Below are 23,137 nucleotides of genomic sequence, written 5' to 3' on the forward strand. Positions count from 1 at the left end.
ATTAGCAGCTTATATACAAAAACGCTTCGTCTATTTGACAGGCAAAAGGTGAATAAATCGCTTCAAATGCAATATAGAAAGATTTGTGGTGTTGATAAGGTGTGGATTGTGATAAGGTGCAAACTATCTACAACTCCAAGAAACCTCCACTAATTAACTTTAAGTCTGGGATAAGGCACCATCGTCACACTGATTGAACAAATAATCCAATCTGGCTTCTCTTGCAAGGGTAAAGTCTGCTGCAGTCAAGGCAAAGATCAGGCTAAAGAGTCTAGAGTTTAGCTTATGCAGCTCTTATAAAAAAACTTGCTAAGCGATGTGTTCACGTGGAAAATATGCATCGCAGGATAGAGCTTTTTGAAATACGGTAAGTATTTGCTAGCTCTAACGCACAATTAATTTATTATACAATATTTTAGTAACTCCTTCATTGCCAAAAGTTGCCTCTTGCGCTTAGAAGTGTGTAATTTCGAAAAAGACTTACGAAATATCATTAGCGATAGTGATACACAATTAGCGGAACGCTCTAGAATGTTTTACGTAATAATTGATGTTCTTTACGCAGCATCAATGTGTGAGTGAAGAATGACTAGTCATAAAATAGAATTATGAGTTTTGTTTGCATGACATAAGTAAAATGCAAGTAATTCCTACTCCTTGATTACTAGAAATAATCTGTATTATTGACAACCCTGTGACCTGCTCATATTCACGATTTGTTAAATGTGGTTTCAGTCTTTATCAAGTCATGACGGCGGCAATTCTATCTTGGCTCAGCAACAGCCTTAGCGTTGTTCTTATTGTGGTCGGTATATTTTACGCGTATGCAAAATACAAGCTGAATTACTGGAAGAGACGCGGAGTTCCTTCGCCTCCGACACATTTCATTTTTGGAAATTTCAAAGATGCGGTATTCTTCAAAACGTCACCTCCTCAGATCATGGCCAAAATACAGGAGCAGGCCGGAGAGGATACACCCTTTGTTGGGTTTCACATTTTCCACAGACCGTGCTTGATTGTGAAAGATCCTGATCTAATAAAAACCATCTTGATCAAAGACTTCGAGGCATTTCCTAATCGTCATTTTGCTAAACATGCCAAAAGAGATATCCCTGGTTCTCAGAACTTATTTTCCATGAATAATCCGAAGTGGAAATACGTGAGGTCTAAGATAACGCCGACATTAACGTCTGTGAAATTGAAAAAAATGGTACCTCTGATGATTGAAACTGCTCGAGAAATGCTGAAATACATCGATTCACATCCTGCTGATAGTCATTCGAGGAAAGCTATGAAAATGAGAGATACAAGTTCGAAATACACAACTGATATAATTTCTTCGCTAGCTTTCGGAATTCAGACAAACTCGTTTCTGCATCCTGAACCAGAATTTCGAACTCGGGGTAAGTCGGACATGTTAATGTTTCAGAAATGCCTAATTTATACTTTCAAGAACTTTACTATAACAAGGAAAGTCTTCAATGACCAAATGAATTTCTTTACACAGGTCGCAAGTTATTTGACATAACTCTACGTCGCACGCTCTCGTTATTCGTAATGTTTTTCTTTTCCGAGCTGTGTGATATGTTGAGAACGTCGATGCTGGACGAATCTGAACAATTTTTCAGAGATATTTTCTGGGCCTCTGTACATGCACGAGAAGAATCGGGCAAGCATCGAGGAGACCTCATCGATTCTCTTATACAATTGAAAAATGCCGAGCAGGTGTCCGATTTTGGTGAGTTATCGTATAAGCTAGTTCACATTAAAAAAACACAATATTGCTATGTAAAAGCATTGCAACTAGTGTATTAACAAAGTAAGTTTTTACAGAATTTAGCGGGGATCACCTCTTAGCACAATCGGCAATCTTCTTCGTTGCTGGTCACGAAACTAGCTCACTGACGATGTCGTTCACTCTTTTCGAGTTGGCAAAAAACCCAGAAATACAAAAACGAGCTCGTCAAGATGTCCGGTACCAGTTGAAGAAGCACGGTGTTACACAGGAGGCTTTCCAAGAGATGAAATACCTCAACCAGGTGATATCGGAAACATTACGGATGTACCCACCAGCTCCAATCATAGACAGAGTTGCAGAGAGAGACTATAAGGTAATGGGATTGTCGAATTCGTCGGTAACACGTAAGCGTAGTTTAAAAACTAAGTATGTCACCTGATCGCAAAGAATTATTCCAAGTTTGCTTTCACAGATTCCTGGCAGCGACCTCGTTATCGAAAAGGGAACCCCGGTCTACGTTCCGCTTCTCGGATTGCATTACAACCCTAAATATCATCCAGAACCTTGGAAATTCGACCCGGACAGGTTCAGTGATGAGCGCAAAAAGTCCCTTGTACCCATGACGTATATGCCCTTCGGAGAAGGACCCAGATACTGTGTCGGTAAGTATTTATCATTTAAATAGGTTTACGGATCGATCGTACTGGGATATTGAAATATAAACGTCCAGGATTTATTGCAGCTGGTATTAATAGAATGTTTTTAATTTCGCCTCTATAATGATTTGGTATAACAGTTTCTTCGTTTTTGTATTTTCAAGGTCAAAGGATTGGACAATTGCAATCGCTGATAGGCCTGGGTATGATTCTAAGCGAATACGAAATAAGTTTAAACCCGGATATCGATACGGTCGTAAGTCCGAAATCAATATTTTTGGCACCGTCAAACGACATAAACTTGATATTAAAGAAAGACACTCCGAACGTGTCCAACTAACAGGAATACCGCTTTTCGCGCTATTCGCCATGCATGCAGTCTGCGCTGTGTTTGCCCAAGAGGTTTCGACAACGCCTGTGAACCTGAGGAATTGACCCTACATCAATATTGTACAAATCAGAATCTTGTTCTATCCAACGTATATTATCGTGGGAACAAGTCGAGCCACGCATTGAGTAAAGGCACAAGAAATCTACTCCGCATTTCCACATCAAATACTCGGCACCCTCTTCTATCGCCGAGTTATCAAGCCAAGGATGCGCGCGTCTTCGGCGGCAGCACGTGTACCTACCGTATATTCCTACCCTTGTTCTGTGTGAGAACTGGTGGCGGTGGTATAACGTGGTTCGCCCCTGCCGACTCCACGAGGCCGAGGGTGAAACGGGGCTACGCGGCGTCCGTCTCTCGGGTAGGCGATCTTTCTGCCTATTTTACCAAACATCAAATGTCATATCCTTTAACTCGATTCGCCTACAAGTTTTATCGATAATAATTTCCCACGTCTCGTTGAGTGTTCACCTCGGTATAAGTTAATAATTCAAATTGTAAAATACTGTTTACATATAGTTTTGGTAAAGAGGAGCTAAAAATACGTGCAAAGAAAAGGATATAATATTATACGTTCCGATTCGTATGTATGCATGCTTATTATATATATTTTACTGTTATAGTGATGTAATTTTCATGATTTTTTTTATCTTCCTTTTCCAATATACATAGACTTGGAATTGAAACAGAAAAGCCAGAAACTTAGCGGATGATATTTTTAGACAGAATCACTATATTTTTAATGATCTGATTCAAACCGATAAATTTGAATAAGAATCGCAGCAATATTTTTATCATGTCATGTTGACTCTTCGCGCTGTATGAGAAAACAAATGTTTTGATCCAAAGTTGACTAAAAATTGAAAATGTTTCGCCAAACTTCAATCGATGCGGAAAGTTTGCTGTCGTCTATATGCTGAATATATTTATGAGAAGAAAGATTTGATTTAGATATAATACGGGCAACATTTGCCAAATGATGAGAAATTTATATCCGGTACCTTGGGAATTCGCTAAGGTTCTGCTGACATTATTATTTGGATTGTCGATCAACAGCGCATACGCACACTGCCGCGGTTGCTTGAAACGTTAGCGAGTGCCTGACCCCAGGCCTTCTTATTAATTTATATCTCACTTCGACATATACCGGGTGTCTCGAGTCGACCTATTCTCAGGCTTGCACGGTTCTTCTATTCGTATACCGTCAAAGAAGCCACCGTACGCACGACAAGAAACAAAGCGTGGATTTTTAACTATTGGTATAAACTATGTACGTGACGCTACTGGGTTGTTAATTTCTTGTTCCCAACATTCTGCTTTTCCTCCGCGCATTTGATTTGAGGCAAAGTCCGAATTCGAATCAATTACGACGTGTTATTTCTCTTCACTGTCAACTGTTATTTCTGTTCACTTCAATGGATGATGAAATTTTAAATTTTTTAAAAAATCATAAAACAAATCATGTGATAAATCGTACGCAGTTATGAAATAAATCAGCTTCACCTTTATTAGGTAATTTATTATATATTTCACTGTGTGATTTGTTATATGAGATATCAGCTTAATATAAGGTATATCGTTTAATAACTGAATTATGATAAAATTTTTGATACGGTCAGATTGCGATGAAATTATAAGGCAATCTTCGAACCGAATTCAATAACATATAACTTTGAATTGGCATTATAGACTTATTTAGAGCTCTCATATCAATCATACTGATGCTTGACTGAACTTTGCATATTCAAAGTATTTCATTGAATTTTGTTACTACGACAGTAGCGAAATTCTCAATTGTCAAGCTCTATTGCTCAAAACTGAATCGTATGCAATTATGGTCAATAATTAAAGCGCTGAAAATAATCGTACACCAGAAGTAGACCAGCGATGTTTGAAGTCGCCTGTTTTATTAATCATTTTTTCGTGGAATTCCCAAGTTAGAAAATACCTGTAATAAATTTTCAAGAAGTTACTAAGATATGTGAAGTAATAACTGTTTCTACGGAAATCGGCCTATACGGGATCATCATTCTCAGGTGCCCCTTTTTGAATGAGCATCCCCTGGGAAGTCGAACCCAAGGAAATTCCTTATAAATCACGCAACAATTTCGGTGCTCAATCACAGGCACGTGAGCTTCTCCCTTCCTAAATATATATATAGTGGATTCAGGGAGCATTGCCTCCAAATTCTGTTAGGCGAAAGTTGACGTATAGGTATACCCATTGACCAACAACAAATGCGGTAGCCAAATGTTATCGAACACATACGGACATTTGAACACGCGACATTACCGCATGTGCACGTAAGATCATTGCTGGGATATCGCGATGCTCTGAATGCAGTGCGATATATAACTTATCCAGGGTGCATGTGCAAGGGAGAAGCCGGGCGACTTGGCCAGACGATCGGGCGTCAGACAAACTCGGGTGCTTTTTATTCCAGTTCCAGAGTGATCGGATTCACAGGGTACCCGACTGCAAATTGCGTAGAATATCTGGGTTCTTCTCGTCGTTTTACACTCAATTCTGCAAAATGTAATTTACCATTAGTAATATCGTATCCTTAGTTCGCTAATTAATTCACCTGCTATCATTAACTAGCTATTTTAGACAGGGAGATATGTATACCACGCAGAGGAATACGAGCCCTGACCCGTCCAGCTCGGCAGATCAATTATTCACTAATCCACGATATTTCAGGGTTCCAAATATATACGTTTATACGTCTGTTATCCGAATATAGACCCAGGCGCACATTAACAAAGCAATTCCCCTACGTGTGCAGGTTTCAATTATCCAAGGCCACAGCCACGAAATCCTGATGATAAAGCTCGACGGAAGTGATTAGCCAAAGAGTCGAAGCTTAATATCCCATCGTAACGTGAACAGAAGTACGCAGGCATGATTTGATCGTGAAAATGTACTTTTCGAAACTACTGCGATTACACGAAAATGATTATTCCAAACCACAAATTTTCTAGAATGTCTGATATGAAGATACTCACATGTACGGTTTACACGTTCGAAAATATTTTATTGTATAACTGCAGACATCGAGGTTTCAGTGCCAAATTTATCGCGTTCGGTGGTAAACCCCAGGAAAATGAACAACGGCCAGCAAAATCCTTTCATCTTTTTGCTGTTCACTGTTTTTGTCATCAGACAGCGATTCCTATGCTTAGGTACCGCATTAAATACTGTTATTTATCGGACAAGGGTATAAGTAAATGAATGATAGGAGCAATAGCCGGTGAATAAATAAGCAAGCTAGTATAGGACTGTGTCGACAGGGATAATACACGTATTGTACAGGTAGAATTGTCGGGGGGGGGGGGGGGGGGGGGGGAGTTTATACATACGTAAATACATTCATCCGTATGTATACGGTGATAAAAGTAGGGCATTGGTATGGCTGGTGAAGAAGACGGGGTCGATTCGTCCAATTCGGTACCGCGAATCAATATATCACACAGTCGACCGCGTGTGCACCTCACAGCTATCCCTGGATCCTCCTTACGTACCTCGTATTACCTACCCACCACATCCCTTGAGTCGTGATATCGTTATTGGCAAATTACGATCAGCGGGGGGAAGACGTTACGGGGGCAAAGAAACCGGGCGAACCGAGCTCTGAAAAAAGAAAGAAGAACATAATATCATACAAGTCTTTTGTATCGTTATTATAGACTTATAGAGCCACGTGCAGTATTCGCCTCCGGGTACATGTGCCTACTCGAGCAGAAGAAATTGGTTTTTTCTGAAAGTCACTAATAAGACTCTCCGCGGTCGTTGTATTCTATATTGCTTGTTGCCGTGGAATAATTAAATACAGATCCTTGCGTATCGGGACCCAAAAGTAAATGGAGTATACAATGATCCGCGTATTTCATTTCGTATAAGAGAGAATCACTGGTCGTATATAGAAGGAGAACGCACAATTCTACCAAGACTCTTATCTTACCAGTTTTTATTTTTCTTTTTCAACGAAGTCCTAATATTCTCGAAGACCCCTGCCATGTAAACGGTGTATACCTTGGGCGATATGTATGATCTGGTATATCTAAGAGATTTGAAGATTACAACGGTGTATAGATGACATAGAATGACAAGACAAAAATAAAACATTTCGGTGATCGACATTTATCTAGTATACAGTATGTATACTGGTGTGTACCTGTATTATACTACCGAATTGCATGACGGGGTAACTTTTATTGCTTTTTAATATATGTCTGGACGGTTACGGAGGAGCTACACGGAGAGAAAAATCTGAGAAAAATTACCCTGCTGTTACTAACCGTGACGTAAAAGACACCTAACGCAGTTTTTATTGACGCATGTTACAAAAATTATGGGTTTTTATGAAAAAAATTACTACCTTGCTTAGAAACTATGTATTTCGGCAGCACAAAATTTAAAGTGTGAGGACGCATTTTTCTGATGCAGCACGGTAAAAACTGCATTAGGTGTCTTTTACATCACGATTATAGTAACAGCAGGGTAATTTTTCTCAGATTTTTCTCTCCGTGTAGAGAACTACATCAAACAACATTACGCTTGCAGAACTTAGCTAATCGTGTTCCTGTAAACGGTCGCGTCTAGAATACAAAAAGGAAAACCGATAACCAGTTTGTTATACTACAAGGTGTGACACAAGTAGAACTTGCGAGCAAAAGTATGAACTGGGTTTCATCGGTCAACGATGACGAGTAACTAAGATGTTAAAATTTCAATCGCCGCCCACCCAGTTTCTTTTTCCATCCTCACTTTTTGCCGCAAATTCTTACGTGCCATTACCTTCTGCGAACTTATTTCGCGAAAAGTCTGCATTAAAATATGACGCAGCTGGAAAAACGAACGAGTAATTCCAATCGACCGCTACTACACCGATAATTTCCTTCCATTAGGTACCCAGTAGTCGATTCGAGTCAATTTGCAGTATTGCGCGAGGGTTTAGCAGCAGAAAACACTTTTCCCAATAATTCATCATCCGCGAGGAGTTTCGAAGTGGTTTCCTGACCCGGGGTGGAATCTCGTTTATCGCCGAGGAAAGTGAAATACCTGCAGCCGAGTTCAAGGCAGCATCATGCAGGCAGAAGATATTCTCCGTGTCTGTGCAAGTTATAGGCAGATAATAGCTGGGTTCATATTGTATGCTTTATAGGGAACGGACTAAAAGTTGCTTACGTAGTTATAGATACGAGGTATATTACATGCTGCAGGATATTTGAACAATAAGTAACGCATCCATACGTTATACACGTGTTATATGTGTATTTCGTACCTTAACCACACTGCGCACAGATAGGCTGCTCCTCGACCTGCGATGTGCCTAATGGAACCAGCGAGGCTCGAGTAACGAAGTTAAAAGTTATGTCAGTATTGCGCTAACTCACTCCACGTAGGATGCTATATACATATACGCCTGTACCTATCGATGCGTAGATACATATTTATGCGTACATCGTCTCGGTAGAATTTAAACAACCTGCATTACATTATAAATAAACCGAAGCTATTATACCCAGAAGCCGAATGCGCGATAAGAGGAATACTAATTGATAGAACCCTACGGACTGGATCGATACGTACGAAGTCTGGCTCATTAGTAGGAAATCAGAACCTTGGATTTCGGGGAAGAGGTCGAAATGGGATACTCTACTGAAAAAAACCAACACCCGTATTAGGAGTCGAATAAATATGGTTACAGGTGCCGCGCGTTAAGGTCGATCCCGCAAAGGGTGGTTGATTTTTGGGAGTTGCGGAATGGGCGGATGGCAGCTCGGCGTAATATCGGCGATCGGCCTGATGCTGAACGCGTACATTGTCATCATCGTGATCCTGACTCGGCAGGTACAAAGTTGCAAGGAATATGAGATATAAAGGAATGTGAAGTAATTGTCTGTACTTTTCGATATATGCTTGAAAATCCGCTAATTCTGTATAATTGAGGCAGACTCGAACCCCGGCAAGCGCCGCGACGCCCGCGACGACTGTGCTTCTGGTCCACCTCGGTGCTGTCGAGATCATCCTCTGTCTCGTCATTCTCATCGCATCATCGACGAACGGAGTCCCCTGTGTCCTCCATGGATTCGTACTCGCTCTCCTCCACCCCGTCGCCTTGTGGACTGTAACTGGTCTGAACTGTGACAGGTATATTACGTACAGACCATCCACGCGCCCTTAATCCCCCTTTGATGTTCTTCCTCCTTAATTGCTTTGAAACACGATCATCTGATTCAGTATTATTGAACTTCGTTTCAGGTATTGCGCGATAGCCGCTCCCCTTCACTACGCGGGTTTGGTATCTACGAAGAGGGTTGCTTTCGCCTTGGTTACCGCCTGGTCCGGAATCCTTCTCCTCTGCCTTCCACCCCTCTGTGGCCTCGCGCCACCGTACAGGTCCGCCATTAAGAAAGTCCCTTAATTTACGTCCAATTTCAATGATTCGATTGTCTTTCCATATAATGGTTTATAAGGTATGATCCGGGTCTCGGTTGGTGTGTTCCGGACTTGGGAGCGGTCGGCTGGGGGATGGAAGCCACGTGGTACGCCGTCACGTACACTTCTCTTGGTTTGGCCCTCCCAGCCGCCCTCGTGACAGCCTGCAACCTTCGCGTTCTCAGGATTGCCCGGTATCACCGTCATCGCATTGCCAGCGCCATATACCAGGTCACCCTCAGTGCCCAGGTGACGATAACTCACCAACGAAACCCTTTCTCTCTGATGCCTGCAACATGGATGCAGGGCAACGCCGGAGGACCACCCCGATTGCGAAGTCCAGCGACATGCACGGTTAGTTAGTTGTTTTTCTGTCGTACTTAGACGTGAGGCAAGACGAAAAGAACCACCAACTTCTGAACCTTGCAAAAGGGAGATGAGGCTCTTCAACTCGTCATCGCATAATTCTACCTATGGTACCATTCGAGTATTAGCTAACGCTAAAACAGGGTTCAGGCCATTCAGAGAAACGTCATCAAACGTTACTCTACGTTAGTAGGCATTTCAGGCAAGCGTTAGCTAACATTAATGTATATTAGCTATAAAATACTATATTTTGTTGAGAAACTAAAGCTTCAATTTCCCCATTAAAATATATATTCGAAAAAATTATATGTGACTATAAATGGCATTTCTGCAATTTCCAGGTAATCAATCGATTTGCCAATAAACTTTTCAAAATGCGTTAGGTAACGTTCAAATAACAGTAGTGGGCAAAACAAGCAAACGTTACCAACCGTTATCACTAGAGGTGGGATGCAAAAAGTTGCAAATAAAAAAAAACCGTTAGCTAATGGTCCCTATCAGCCTTTTTTTCTTCCGCGTTTCGCAGGTGGTCCAGTTGCTTGGCTCATTGTACACGATGTATTTGCCCTACTGCGTGCTGATCGCTTGGAAGGTTTGCACTGGTCAGCAGTCACTCCCAGAGCCGCCAGCCGAAGTCGAAACCTTTGCCGCAACCCTGCTAGCCTGTTCAGCCCCGGTGAACGGTCTCCTCTACGGGTTGAAATCGAGAGCCCTAAGGCACTCGGTGCGAAACTACTTTCGGAAGAAGGCTACCGAGTCGGAGCTGCATCAGGTAGATTCTTGGCAAGTTGTCCTGTACGCACATGTCTTGTTCCTTTCATCATCGTCTATGTACTACAGGAAATTCAGGCACGGGTACCGAGCGTAACCGGTTCCAGGCGTCCCTCGATGTCCACGGCGACGACGCATTTTCCCATGTTACTCGCCCATCGGTGTCTGAGCGAGGTTCTTCTTCCTTCGGACGAACAGCAGCGACCTGCTGCTCTGCGGACAGCCACCTCCTGCAACACCCTGGGCATACCAAGCATCCGAGCCAACATATCCGGGGAGGGTAGACAGCTGGGGGATTCGATGGCGAGGACCGAAAGTGGGGTTCCACTCCTGCGGGATCAGGACCAAGGTCTACCTCTCTCGGATCCCAGCGATCAACCGGACGAACGGAGCCCTGAAGAGACTTGAAATACAAAGGAAAATTGATCAATACCGAGAGGATCACCGGATAACTATTACAGGCTGGACAATCGACACATAGTAACTGATGTAAAACGAGTTAAATCAGTCAAGATCACCGTCGATCGGTTACCTACGTCACATACTGGCCGAATTTGCGAAACTATTTTTATACTTTTAAATTAACGAGACGATCTTACTTGAACAGTATTATACACGTATGCTATACGCATAACGCAATACCGAACTGGCATTCGATCTTAGAATAGCTTGGGGGAAAGTCCTTCATACCCGTATCGTAGTTGTGTTGGGATAGAGGAATAGTTGAGCATCGCCAAAAACTACAGTGTGCAGTTATACTCTTGGGTAAACGGATCATAGAGAGAAATTACGTTTAGAATTCAGATATCATACAGGTATGCTTTGTATTTTCACCTACCGTGATTGCCGAAGGGTGCAGGAATACCACTAAAGATTTGCAGATCTCATACTGTCCGCACGATTTTATTCCCGATGATCTCCTAAATATCAATTATATTTGCGTGCCAAAGTGTTTACCACATGAGAACTGCGACTGTCCATATTATAGAGCTGGGGGACTTTTCTCCGCGTTATAACTGCGAGTGCCCTAAAACCGGGATATACACAATATAGATATACATTATATATTTTTCTAGATACACAAAAAAAAAGGCTGGCCCTTGATAACCACGTTAAAACTCTGCGGCAAAAGTGACATTATACCTATGTATGTTACATGTATAACATACATGATAGCGGTAACGTGATATGGGTATTGTAAATATTCCTGTAAATGAGGAGTATAGATGTCAACGTAAGTATATATACATATATCATACCTAATATGTATAATAATACAGCTATATACTCTTAGAGAAACGGTGATAACTGATCGCGAATGTAGAGATTATGTACCTATTTATATTAATCGATAAATCGTACAGTGGAGCGAGTTCAATAGGGTGCAACAGAAATACGCATGTTATTAATGAGGTGTTCATCAACGTTATACCTACACCGAATTTTACCTACCTATAGCCGGGAGAAACGAAAGAGAGTTGGAGTTGAATTAAAAAAAAAAAAAAATATATCCCACTGATAAAAACGAAATATATGATGTACGCACAGAGAAAAATACTGATGATATTCTGAATAAATACAACCATTTGATAACGTGTGATTGGCAGAAAACGAGTGTCACCGTCTCTTAGATTGCCTGTAGTGAAGAGAATATGTATGTACCTAATTCCGCGTGAACACGATTGACGGGTCCGAAAGGGCCACTCGAGAGTCGAGTCCCTCTGTCGGCTGATGATGATTGCTTACTCGATCCACCGTGACGCCGGTGAAGAGTAACGTCCTCAAAACAATGAACGTGAAAGAGATACTTCGATTCTTATATTCTTGGCATAGCTCCATCCCCCAACTTTGCCGACGGTACGTGCAACACCCTGGATGAAAAGCTAATATTCCGTCATCTGCACGTTCCTGTCGACAACTTTCTCTGGAAATAAGTGTGACGAGCAAAAAGTGAGGTAAGAGGATGGAGAAAAGGGGGAGATGAATGTACGTCGATGGTGGCAAAGTACCGAGGATGAGAACAAGCACCACTTTGCCTTTGAAATTAGCTACATCGAATTCGAGCGATACCTTGGCGATAGAACAGGCGTATACATTCGGTGTCGAGGAAACTAATTCAGAACGAACGCAGCCGATACAATTCCACCATTACGGAATCTAGCCACGTATTTCATTTTGGGGATGTCGCAGTGAACTTTGCCAAGTGTTTAATGCCCCCATTTATCTCAAGTGTCTGATAATTTTCACACCCATTATGGTGTTCAATTTACTCGTTCAGGTGAAAATTGGTCCTCCTTTCACTTTATTCCCAAAGATCCAAGTCTTCTGGAACATTTATATCGATATTTCGAGGTATCGTGACTTCTCGAGTCGCAAGCCTCGACAGAGGAGGGAACATCGTGCTCCACCGCTTATCGATCGGCTGGTATATAGTCGAAGCCTGCGTAAGGGAGGGTTGTAGAAGGAAACGTGCGGTGCAACCCTACCGTACTCTCCATCCACATGTTACTCAAAGAAGTAGTAACGGATGGGATCTTGGGGCAGTTCAGGGACTGGTTCCCAACTCGCTCGGAGGAGAACCGAACAAAGGTCACCGTTAGTTTCCCAAGTCCATTCGTGCAGAGAAAACTTTCCTCGGATTGTCAACGCCGACGATGAAAACCGAGATAAGTGCGTACAGCTAATTCCGAGAGCCGAAAGTAAGGTAATGCGAAGAGAATTATTATGACTACAGCTGTATTGGCCTTTATTGCAGATCCATCAACTGTAGCTGGAGCCATCATATCGTCTTGACAACCTTGATTGCCGTCATTCTAATCGGGACCATCGCAACAGTTACGTTTTCCCGTACTATTTCATTAGCTCACCTAATCCAGACACCAAAGACCGCGACACTCCATCCTCCTGATCCACTGGATCAACAGCCTCCTTCGTGGAGTAAGCTTAGAGTTTTTCGACGTGGCGCTGTTTGCGTCGATGGACAGCAATGCGCTGTAACAGGCAGGTGAGCATTCGTTAGAAAAATGCATTAGAAGTATATCATCGTTATACTTGTATTTGCAATTTTGTTCTCAAGACGAAAGATGAGGTAGCATGTTCAAGGATCAAATATCATTTTCGTTTCATCTAATTCCATACTTTATATGTATATTTTATACATGAATATGGATACATCTAAAGTTCTCAGATTCTTTTAGTCAAAATTCTTTGTCTATAGGTCGATTATAAAACGAAACGGATCGGCAGTGGACGCAGCAATAGCAGCGATGATCTGCAACGGTTTGATAAACATGCAGAGCATGGGGTTCGGTGGTGGTTTCCTGATGACAATATATCAAAGGTCGAGCCAACAAGCAGCAACCCTCGACGCCCGTGAATGCGCACCTCGTGCTGCCGATTCCGACACTTACAATGGTCACCCGGCTCTTGCATCGCAGATTGGTAAGTCAAAGTTGGTACGCGCTTACTCCGCATTGTTTGACGAATGCTTGGTGACGATTATGGAACGTGGTGTCCAATGGTCCTGGAAATGTCCTTGAATTTTGCTTGTCCTGGAAACTATCCTTGAATTTTTCTTGCGTCCTGGAAATATTTCATTTTTAATGTCCTTGCATTCGTTACGGATTTTTTACCGGATACCATGATGCACTACCGTAACATCCAGGTCCTCTGGCTATTCCCGTTCCCGGAGAATTGGCTGGATACTGGACCGTCCATCAACGCTTCGGCCGACTGCCTTGGGCCGAGCTCTTCGAGCCAAGTATCAAGATCTGCGAGGCCGGCTACAATCTGACCAAAGTCCAATACGACTCGCTCGGCATGAACAGCGAGGCCATCTACACAGATCCCAGTTTGAGGTATCGATGAACAATTAACCACCTTCTCATTATTTGTTCACTTGGAATTTCTTGAACCTGAGCGACTGATCCTAGGTCATGGTTCGTGGACGAAAAGACAGGTGCCTTTCAGCCCCCTGGCACCATAATTCGCCCGACTAAGTTATGCGAAACGATGCGACTAATCGCGGCTACAAACGCTACTGAATTTTACAACGGAAGTCTGGGTAGACTTTTTATCGAGGACATCAGGAGACGGGGGAGCATTTTGGATCAAGAAGACCTCGCGATGTATAGGTTTGTTGCAATTATGCAGTGAGATTCTAGGCTACGAATTTCACGTAACCAATTTAATTCGACTTGTTACTAGCAAATAGCCTATAGATCAACTTACAGCTGATCCTTAGGATTTACGTATCAGGGCCAAATGGATATCACCGATAACGACGAGGCTTTCTACTGGAGAAACGCTTTACACTATTGGACCACCCGGAAGCGGTTCGATCCTCGCCTTCATTCTCAACGTCCTCGATGGATACGATTTCAGTCCCTCAAGCATGGCGACCCCACAGGCGACTTTGACGACCCATCACCGTATCATCGAGGCTTTCAAGTACGCGTACGCTTTGCGTACCGAACTTGCAGACCCCACCTACGTTGACTTATCAACTGTAAATATATGAGGATCAAGTCGTTACCAATGGTCCTGGTTCCGACGCAGACTCTTCGTAATATTAGCGCTTGGCTCTTTCAGCTACTCCATAATCTGACCTCCAGAAATTTTGCCGACGAGGTGAGACGACGAATAAATGATCACAGAACTTCGAACGATCCTCGTCATTATGGGGAACACGCGCCGGGTAACAACGGAGATCATGGTACTGCTCACGTAGCAATATTAGCCCCTGACGGTGACGCCGTGTCCGTGACGAGCAGCGTCAACCTTTAGTAAGTAAGTGATTATACTGAATTACTATAAGGAACAAGATTAATTCTGGAAGACGAAAAACATTATAAACAGCAAATTCAAAAATCAATTCCTGAGCTTCAAGATTTCTGCATCTGAAAAAATTAACTTGGGCACGTTGTATCTTCGAGACCATCACTGTAAAAGCGAAGTCATATTAGACTTTTCTCTCCCTCGTACGATCATCTAGTGGCGGCTATTTTTACATTTCTATAAAACCAACGAAAAGGATATTTCCCAGAGGGAATTCCGATAGATGGCAAGTTATTGCTCTAATTAATAGTCCAATACGCCTTTGCTCTCAGAATAATCGTTACTAATTCATGAAAAAACGTGCTTTTCGCCGGTTTAAAAAAAAAGAAATGTAAAAATATCCGCCACTAGATAATCGAACGAAGGAGAAAAAAGTCTAATATGACTTCGCTCTTACGGTGATGATTTCAAAGACACAGTGTGCCAAAGTTTATTTTTCCAGATGCACACATCTTGAGGTTCATAATGAATTCTTTAGTTATACCAATGCAACTCTTAGTAGAGCAATTGAATTTCCACCGAACACCCCAGCATTGTTCACCTAATCTGGTCATTGCCGTTCCTCCAGTTTTGGTAGCGGTGTCGTAAGTGAGCGAACCGGGATCCTGACAAGCAGCAGCATGGACGATTTTGGTGTGTCGTCGCGAAGAAGTTACTTCGGGCTTCCGGCTAGCCACAACAACCGAATCGAGCCTGGTAAAAGGCCGCTCTCTTCGATGTCGCCTAGCATAATCGTCGACGCGCATGGCGACGTTCGAATGGTGGTGGGAGCTGCAGGCGGGACAAAAATCACCACAGCGGTTGCATATGTGAGTCCGAACTTCTTATTCAGATACGCGGGAAACTTCCTCTAGGGTATCGCATGAGGTTGTCATTGGGATGTAAACGTTGAGTCAGATGTTCTTGACGGTGCAGGTGATCGCGAGGCACCTGTGGATCAAAGAGACGATTAAAGAGGCAGTTGACGCGGCGCGGATCCATCACCAGCTCATTCCTATGGAGGTATCCTACGAGTACGGTGTTCCCAAGTCTCTGGTCGACGGCCTGCATGCCATGGGACACGAGACATCAAGGTACCGCGACCGCGGAAGTGTCGTGTGTGCAATTGTACGTGTAAACGGCACGGTCTACGCTAATGCCGATTACCGCAAGGGTGGCGAGGTGTATGGTATCGATTGACGAAGGTGCAAATCAGGCAAAGTGAAACGTAGTTCCAATTCCGATTCTCTGAAACATACCATTTACAGAACTATAATACATATATGTAGACCTCAGGTGAACCACAATTTACATTTCCACATCTGTTTTCGCCCTTTTTTCTGTATAGACTTAACACGAATAAGACCGAATAATTTTGCAGCGTTTCAACAGAATCAGACGCTTGCTACGAAATGCAAAGAATATACTGCTTAGTTTTAGTTTGTTCTAATAACGAACGAATATGTTATGTCGGAACCTCGGTCTGCAATATAATGATATTTTTATATACATCGAAAGAAACTCTTGAGCAAATCTCGTTCTTCGTATCTCTCAGAGGATAATTTATGTACGCGATCGTAGCCACGCGAAATCAAGTGCATAATAAGTCGTGAAAAGATACTATGAACTTTACACCTTATATTATATATTCGTGTTGACGTATAACGATACTGTATCATTCGAATGTACGTATCGTGTATACAAAAACATTGCAACGTCAAACAGATATATTTAATTTCGCAAACACGTGGAAGCTCCAACCAAGGAGTGCAGCAAGTAACAATATTACAATATTCTGCATGGCTTGCAAATGTATCGAGATAGTAATTATAAGATTTGCCTTTTTCTTCTTTTTACAAATTTCTCTCACGACATTATGCGCAAGTTATCAAACTCATATCAACTTCATATTGTGCAGCTGCACTTGACGTATGTATACTGCAGCGTATGCGTTATACGCCGCATTAAAATATATATTACTCGTCTATTTGTCAACTAGGTGAGTATCAACGTCGAATAGTTTTGAGTCATGTATTCAAACATAGACATGTTTGGACAATTTTTTTTCCCACCTGTATTTACATATCAGTCATCTGAAAAAATATCATTCTCTCTTTATTTCTCGCACAATTGGATCACAAACGATGTCAGAGTCGTCTGCACGCTATCTCTGCCAATATCTTCAACCTTTCAATCAATCTATCAATTGATTCGACCTACGCATGTTATTCATACGCAATTATAATCAACCTGCAGCTGAATTTAGAAGTCGTAGAACGTTTGGTAACAAGGTATGTGCGATTCATATTTACATATGTACAGAATGTACGACAAAGATTATTCTGGGTTGTAATTGGTTCACCTAAGTAAGAAACGTTATCGCTTAGCGATTAGGTGGCATGGATATAAATATTCTATACCTGTGTTCGTTGAAACTGTGGTGGAATAGTTGTCAATATAGCCGATGCGTAGATATGCCTAGACGGGTCGTAGATATCGAAACTTCTGTACAAATATCAGGTGTAACCGTTTTCACGAAAAAAATGAACTGCCCATTAGTAGTATAAGCTATTTTAAGCTCACGCGAAGAACGTGCGGCCAAATATTATTTTTTTTTATTATTCATACGGAGGTATGAAATGAGTTCAAATTTATATGGTCAAGGAGACAACTGTTCAACCATTGACACAGCTGGTTGAAAATTAGACGCAAAAGAATCCTTGCTCATTTTCAAGAATTTTATACACGTGTCGAATCGATTCGTGACTCATTATTTTTTATCTGCCTGCTTTGACACATTATTATTGCCTGTGTAACGGTTCGATGGGAAATTCAAGAATTCTTTTTTTTTCAAAAGAAAGGTACGTAAGAAATAAGAAGCGTAATTTTCCATAATTAAAAATAAGTGATTACAACACTGCATTTTTCATATCATTGAATAATACTCGCAGTATCAAGTATAAGTAAATAATATGGAACTATGGAAATTGTTTGCATAGGATTAAATCTATAAAGATATGCAACTAATCTAAAATTAGACTCCGTAGCAACTTACAATTGAAAAACAAACATATCGTACATTCGAGATTAAAAGATTTGAAAGAAAATTGGGGTCCAACGTTGATTAGATGTATACATGTTTACATTCAAGTCTGAGAACAAGAACAACAGCAACCAAAACAGGATGATACTATCATCATCAAGCTGGAGAGAGGAATCGAATACTTGTGTATGTACATATATACATATGCGTCTGAGATATCGACGGGCTAATTAATTTACGAGAAATCAGTGACATTCTAGCGTATCTTAATCTGCGTCAAATAAAGATATAGCGATGATGAAAAACGATATTCTATTCGATCGGTAAATAAGCCGCCTGCATTCAATTTGCGCATTGTGGCATAATCGTGAGCAATATATGCGCTCTGATTAGCATCAATAAAATTAAAAAATAACACAACTCGAGCAAATGGTTAAAATCTATAACATCCAGACCTCGAAGGTTTCATGAAATTTTATATTTTTAAAAATTCTAACGCTACCCGTTGACCTAGATCAATAATATTAGACGAGCATGGCTCCGCTAATCCACCCAGAGTGGAGTACCTCTTCATCGCTAGCCTAATTTTTAGATTTTCATTTCACGTGCAAAATAAATTAATTACATTTGCGTAAAATGCATACAGCTGGTGTATAATTGTTGCTTCCCATGGAAACTGGACCTATGTATTATGGATTCGAGCACAATCGCATACGCCAAGGCGCGCCTTACGCCTAGCACCGCTTCTGGGCGAAGAGCTGTGGATGTTGACAATGGTTCATGCGCGACGCGATGACGCGGTCCAATGGGAGATCGAGGTTGCGACTGAAAGGCAAAAAACACGTTTGTGTTGGTGGTGTATATAATAAGACAGGAAACCGGGGGAACGACGCAGTATCGAGCGGATCGTCCGTGAAGGTAGAAGCGGCGATAGAAAAGCGCATCGACAACGAATAAAACAAAATATCAAGAAGATAAATTTTTCTCCTGTTTGCATTAAATTGCAAAATCAATACTACGCACGATATACTTCGCATCTAAAACCCGAAATAAAACTTTATAATCGAGCAATGTCCGAGCAGCATTTCGACAAGTACGAACACTTCAACTACGATCACGACAAGCATATATTTACTGGGCACAGCGGTAAACAGAGAAGTAAACGAGAAGTAGCCGACCATACAAACCACTTCGATCCGAGCGGCCATTCCAGAAAGATTCTCACCAAACTGATCAACACCGAACACAACAAGAGGGTCCCGGTTAAGGCTGCATCTCCGACTACCAAGGTCTAGTCGCTCTCTGATCTTGAAATTCCATCTCCGAAATCGTCAACGGGTAAGTTTCCTCAACCTGAAACAATTTTTATGTTATAATGAATTTTCATTTGAAACGCGTCCCGCATTACGGCGATACGTAAATAACAGAGGAAACTGCGCAATGCGCATTTACGTATGCACGCACGCACACATACACACATACACACGCGCGCACACACCCACACACATATTCATATAATCGGAACCGGTACGCAGAGGATATGCGCGTACCGATCATTCGAGAAACCAACTTGCTCGGCGCTTACATTTTGAATTCGTTGAACGTTCGTTCGACCGTGAAACGATGCAGCGGCCGGCTTATCATCTAGTTTGAAAATTCTTTTGGAATCTTATAGAATTCGATATTCTTACCTGGTACATTCTTGTTTCCCGCAGACAGCCCTGGCGTTACCATGTTGCCAGCTCAAAACAGTGAAGCCATCCAGGCGAGATGCAGCTGCTGCATATCCGTCGTCGCGTCGTGCAGTTAACGGTGCTTCAATGGAATAAGGAGGAAAAAAAATATCTATACACATGCCGTCAGAAACAAGGTGTTTTGGCAACCGCTTTAATAACCTAGCTGCGTATTCGTTGCTGGCAATGTTGTCGATCTCGGAAATTCAAGAATATACAACTTCATTAATTATCTTATAACAATAATAATAATACATGCATTTTCTCACATTATATACTTGATACAACACTTACGCACTACACATTATTGATTACATTTATTGTTAGCGTGTTAAGATTAAAAGTAACTTTTTTTTTATATATACTTGAAGCGTAATAAATGCTCTAGTTTAAATCTCGAATGAAAAGATAAAAAAAAAATTATAAAAATAAGTATAGTGTAGGATATAACGATGATCTAGAATAAAAAAAGTCAAAATAAAATTATAAATACGTGCTCACGTAAAGAAATCAAAACCCTGTATTCATACATCGGTCCGTTACCTCACACCTTCAGGTATACCTGGCCTCTCGCACATCCTACATTATTATTATAATCATTTTAGAAGTGCCTCGAAAGTATTCTTAAAATTATTGTTTTGGATACGTATATATACTTTTATTTTAAGATTGCATGTGCCTTGTGCGTCGGAATAACAACAGGCCACCGGTGTGCCGGCTGAAAGGTCGTTTAACTTCGGCACGGTAATAGCTTGCCCCTGTATAAGTATACTGTCTCGACAAGATGCCTCGTTCTTGGGTGCTATACACGTGCAGTTCGGCCTCGGTCGCGCTCAGATGGAAGGATAAAGAAACAAGAAACAAGCTTACTGCGTCGTGGCCTCTAACAAACCGGCAGATCCCCCGCCGCTCTACTCCGCCTTCGCGACGACTGTATACATGTGCAAACGTAATACAGGTCACCAATCGCGTAGGCATATCTACATACATTCGTCGGATGGAGGCACACACACAAAAGCACCTGTTCGCACAACTCAGAACCTTGGATCCTTGATCCGTTTACCGGTTATCGCTTGACGATGACATTAGCTTGAAGGGGGGATTGTCGATGACGAATAAAGAATGTCACGTGGCCGTCGTTTTTCTTATAAAAATGCGGCAAATTCAGAAGAATAAAAGACATCCGCTGGAACAGTCGGTCAATCTGTAACGTCGGTAGGTCGTAACTAACGTACCGACAGTGTACTACATTACCGGCAGCCAGTACGCGTGTATAGATGATCAACTGACATTCCGGAAAAATTGTTTTTGCTTTTTTTTTTTAACCTCGCCCGTTGCAAGATAAATAACGTAACGTTACAGACTAACAATAAATTGTGGTTAACGTCTTCATTCACAAACTAGTACGATGAGAGTACTAGGATTGATTAGATCAACATGAAATGTTGCTGTATTCAAAGGTAGATCGTTGCGAATTTTGTAATATAATTGCATGCTGTATAAGGTGAGCCATACTAAACAGCATACTTTAAGGATTTTCAACTCGTGTATATTACTCTAGTTCTAGTATTGTTGTATATAAATTATTTATCGCACCAATTGCAATTTAATAAACACTAATGTTGAGAAAGTTTAAACGCGAAACCATTCGTTTGTTGGAAAATATGCTATATGAAACTGTGGATTCTAAAATTTCTTGTTTCATATATGCTAATGTGAAATTTAACCAGATATACTACGGTCCTGCTAATTATTCAAACAATTTGATTAATAACGTGAAGGTGAAAATCTCCAGAAGTGTAACGAATTACAGAAAACGATAATGGTGTATGCTGGAAATTTTAATAACCAAACGATGCAGGAAATCGAAGTTGAACTTGTTTTTTGTTATATTTCACTTCAGAAAATACCTAGGGATAATTATACAGTATGTCGTTCAGTACATCACAAGCTAAACATTATGAACTATGTTCATTGAAGCAATTCCATTTTCTCTGCTTCAATGTTCATCCTCGTACCCTGTAGGAAGGGCGTTCTTGTGTGGATTGTGGAAGAAACTATGATTTCCGTCACCCCATGGGAAAGGCTGTAAATTGAAATGGGAAATGAGTCTTTATGCCGACAGTCGACACAGCTGTGAGAATTCATCCAATACTTTGTCAAGGTATTGATAAAACAATGCATGTATCAAATATTTATAGTTTTCCATTAAAATCTCTTAATGCATTCAATTCATGTCAAGAAATGTACGTTTGGTGACTGTAGCTAACCTTGTTCCGGATACAGAGGTATTCGTAGGGAACGAATTCTGGACGTGGCTGGTTGTGAGCCTCCTGGTGCTTGAGATAGTTGTATATGCTGCATACAATGATCGAGGGGAAGGCGACGAAGTATGAAATATTCTTCCAGAGTTTAACCGTCTCCGCTGAACGAAATAACAACCAGTAATTACAAATGGTTATATAACAAATCGTTCGCAACTACTGCTGCTGCTGGTGCTGCTGCTGCCGTAGCTTACTACATTACTCTAAACCCAGAATAAGTGATTCGAAGCCACAAGAAAAAAAGTACGTGTTCTGAATCTATTTGAAGCAGACTGTTAAATTGAATCAAAACTTACGTCCGTGTCCTGTCACGGCAGAGCCCCCCGTAAAATTATGTCCAGTGGAATACTTCCTCAACGAGGCGATAACCACCCGTGACGCCGCCATCTTTAATTCTGCAATTCTTAACGGGTTGACCACGAACACCACGAAGTTACTCCACCATAGAACTTGAGTGCTATGCGAAACTCGGATCATCAAAAGCGGTGCACTTCAGGTAGTTCCGATGATGCGCCGCGGATAGGTTGGTACCGTTATCGATATTATTCGTCACGTTAGGTTGGGTGTCCACAGCGCTCTTCTGGTGGCCGTGAGCTAAAACTTTAAAAAGGGCTGAAACTCTGATTAAAATTTTATCGAAACGTGAAATAAATAATTGATGTGCTCCAACACGTATGGAAAACACTATTATTCGTAAACTCGGCTTTACAGTCAAGTGAAGTTCTAGTACGTCAATTATTTACTTCACGTTTCAATCAAATTTGAATCAGACTTTCAGCCCTTTTAAAAGTTTCGACTCACGGCCACCAGTCAGTCGCTGCGGACTCCTAGCACGACGAATTATGTATATCGAATACTATCG

General features: G+C 41.5%; 5 protein-coding genes and 1 long non-coding RNA gene across 17 annotated transcripts; 4 read left to right on the forward strand and 2 right to left on the reverse strand.

Annotated features, from left to right (window-relative positions):
* The first annotated feature begins 263 nt into the window (after positions 1 to 263).
* On the forward strand, positions 264 to 4,065 carry LOC107219308 (cytochrome P450 6k1). Its single transcript, XM_015657502.2, has 6 exons — positions 264 to 367; positions 736 to 1,403; positions 1,508 to 1,738; positions 1,834 to 2,111; positions 2,211 to 2,400; positions 2,559 to 4,065. Exons 1-6 carry the CDS (start codon positions 336 to 338, stop codon positions 2,732 to 2,734), a joined length of 1,575 nt encoding a protein of 524 aa, XP_015512988.2. The 5' UTR covers positions 264 to 335; the 3' UTR covers positions 2,735 to 4,065.
* A 1,187-nt stretch (positions 4,066 to 5,252) lies between these two features.
* LOC124294457 lies at positions 5,253 to 17,702 on the reverse strand. Of its 6 annotated transcripts, XR_006904323.1 has the most exons (8): positions 15,681 to 15,813; positions 14,968 to 15,139; positions 14,591 to 14,865; positions 14,013 to 14,196; positions 13,228 to 13,942; positions 6,142 to 6,412; positions 5,411 to 5,959; positions 5,253 to 5,308 (listed from the first exon to the last, which is right to left on the reverse strand). It is a non-coding gene; the product is annotated as an uncharacterized LOC124294457 (long non-coding RNA). The 6 variants fall into 6 exon arrangements; XR_006904325.1 differs by lacking the exons at positions 5,253 to 5,308; positions 5,411 to 5,959 and adding an exon at positions 11,199 to 11,387 and having other exon boundaries at positions 6,334 to 6,412; XR_006904324.1 differs by lacking the exons at positions 5,253 to 5,308; positions 5,411 to 5,959; positions 6,142 to 6,412 and adding exons at positions 10,639 to 10,763; positions 11,199 to 11,387.
* Positions 8,060 to 11,903, forward strand: LOC107219279 (G-protein coupled receptor 161-like). The gene is made up of 6 exons (XM_015657463.2): positions 8,060 to 8,635; positions 8,739 to 8,935; positions 9,047 to 9,184; positions 9,262 to 9,577; positions 10,116 to 10,361; positions 10,430 to 11,903. The coding sequence occupies exons 1-6, from the start codon at positions 8,549 to 8,551 to the stop codon at positions 10,766 to 10,768; spliced, it is 1,323 nt and encodes a 440-aa protein (XP_015512949.1). The 5' UTR covers positions 8,060 to 8,548; the 3' UTR covers positions 10,769 to 11,903.
* Positions 12,325 to 19,290, forward strand: LOC107219301 (glutathione hydrolase 1 proenzyme). Of its 7 annotated transcripts, XM_046739537.1 has the most exons (12): positions 12,325 to 13,030; positions 13,116 to 13,364; positions 13,578 to 13,801; positions 14,025 to 14,217; positions 14,293 to 14,493; positions 14,618 to 14,867; positions 14,951 to 15,144; positions 15,765 to 16,005; positions 16,094 to 17,174; positions 17,327 to 17,466; positions 18,327 to 18,404; positions 18,865 to 19,290. In XM_046739537.1, exons 1-9 carry the CDS (start codon positions 12,888 to 12,890, stop codon positions 16,373 to 16,375), a joined length of 1,977 nt encoding a protein of 658 aa, XP_046595493.1. In that variant the 5' UTR covers positions 12,325 to 12,887; the 3' UTR covers positions 16,376 to 17,174; positions 17,327 to 17,466; positions 18,327 to 18,404; positions 18,865 to 19,290. The 7 variants fall into 7 exon arrangements, with proteins under 7 accessions (XP_046595493.1, XP_046595492.1, XP_046595491.1 ...); XM_046739536.1 differs by having other exon boundaries at positions 17,327 to 18,404; XM_046739535.1 differs by having other exon boundaries at positions 18,327 to 19,290.
* LOC107219302 (nuclear protein 1) lies at positions 19,240 to 20,062 on the forward strand. Its single transcript, XM_015657496.2, has 2 exons — positions 19,240 to 19,556; positions 19,934 to 20,062. The coding sequence occupies exon 1, from the start codon at positions 19,289 to 19,291 to the stop codon at positions 19,511 to 19,513; it is 225 nt and encodes a 74-aa protein (XP_015512982.1). The 5' UTR covers positions 19,240 to 19,288; the 3' UTR covers positions 19,514 to 19,556; positions 19,934 to 20,062.
* A 1,754-nt stretch (positions 20,063 to 21,816) lies between these two features.
* Positions 21,817 to 22,732, reverse strand: LOC107219281 (cytochrome c oxidase subunit 6A2, mitochondrial). Its single transcript, XM_015657466.2, has 3 exons — positions 22,572 to 22,732; positions 22,222 to 22,376; positions 21,817 to 22,037 (listed from the first exon to the last, which is right to left on the reverse strand). The coding sequence occupies exons 1-3, from the start codon at positions 22,660 to 22,662 to the stop codon at positions 21,951 to 21,953; spliced, it is 333 nt and encodes a 110-aa protein (XP_015512952.1). The 5' UTR covers positions 22,663 to 22,732; the 3' UTR covers positions 21,817 to 21,950.
* Between the last annotated feature and the right edge of the window lie 405 nt (positions 22,733 to 23,137).

This window comes from Neodiprion lecontei, chromosome 5 (genome assembly GCF_021901455.1).
Source record: "Neodiprion lecontei isolate iyNeoLeco1 chromosome 5, iyNeoLeco1.1, whole genome shotgun sequence".
Classification (NCBI taxonomy): Eukaryota; Metazoa; Arthropoda; class Insecta; order Hymenoptera; family Diprionidae; genus Neodiprion; species Neodiprion lecontei.

Excerpts from the sequence above, each read along its gene's own strand:
- LOC107219308 (XM_015657502.2), top strand. The coding sequence starts at position 336 with ATGCATCGCAGGATAGAGCTTTTTGAAATACG. Across the intron at positions 1,739-1,833 it reads CGAGCAGGTGTCCGATTTTG|AATTTAGCGGGGATCACCTC; the intron begins GTGAGTTATCGT and ends AAGTTTTTACAG. Across the intron at positions 2,112-2,210 it reads TTGCAGAGAGAGACTATAAG|ATTCCTGGCAGCGACCTCGT; the intron begins GTAATGGGATTG and ends TTGCTTTCACAG.
- LOC107219279 (XM_015657463.2), top strand. The coding sequence starts at position 8,549 with ATGGGCGGATGGCAGCTCGGCGTAATATCGGCGATCGGCCTGATGCTG. Across the intron at positions 9,578-10,115 it reads GAAGTCCAGCGACATGCACG|GTGGTCCAGTTGCTTGGCTC; the intron begins GTTAGTTAGTTG and ends CGCGTTTCGCAG. Across the intron at positions 10,362-10,429 it reads CCGAGTCGGAGCTGCATCAG|GAAATTCAGGCACGGGTACC; the intron begins GTAGATTCTTGG and ends TATGTACTACAG.
- LOC107219301 (XM_046739533.1), top strand. The coding sequence starts at position 12,888 with ATGGGATCTTGGGGCAGTTCAGGGACTGGTTCCCAACTCGCTCGGAGG. Across the intron at positions 14,218-14,292 it reads TACACAGATCCCAGTTTGAG|GTCATGGTTCGTGGACGAAA; the intron begins GTATCGATGAAC and ends GACTGATCCTAG. Across the intron at positions 14,494-14,617 it reads GAAGACCTCGCGATGTATAG|GGCCAAATGGATATCACCGA; the intron begins GTTTGTTGCAAT and ends TTTACGTATCAG.
- LOC107219302 (XM_015657496.2), top strand. The coding sequence starts at position 19,289 with ATGTCCGAGCAGCATTTCGACAAGTACGAACACTTCAACTACGATCAC.
- LOC107219281 (XM_015657466.2), bottom strand. The coding sequence starts at position 22,662 with ATGGCGGCGTCACGGGTGGTTATCGCCTCGTTGAGGAAGTATTCCACT. Across the intron at positions 22,377-22,571 it reads TGCCGTGACAGGACACGGAC|CGGAGACGGTTAAACTCTGG; the intron begins GTAAGTTTTGAT and ends TATTTCGTTCAG. Across the intron at positions 22,038-22,221 it reads ACCTCTGTATCCGGAACAAG|CCTTTCCCATGGGGTGACGG; the intron begins GTTAGCTACAGT and ends TTCAATTTACAG.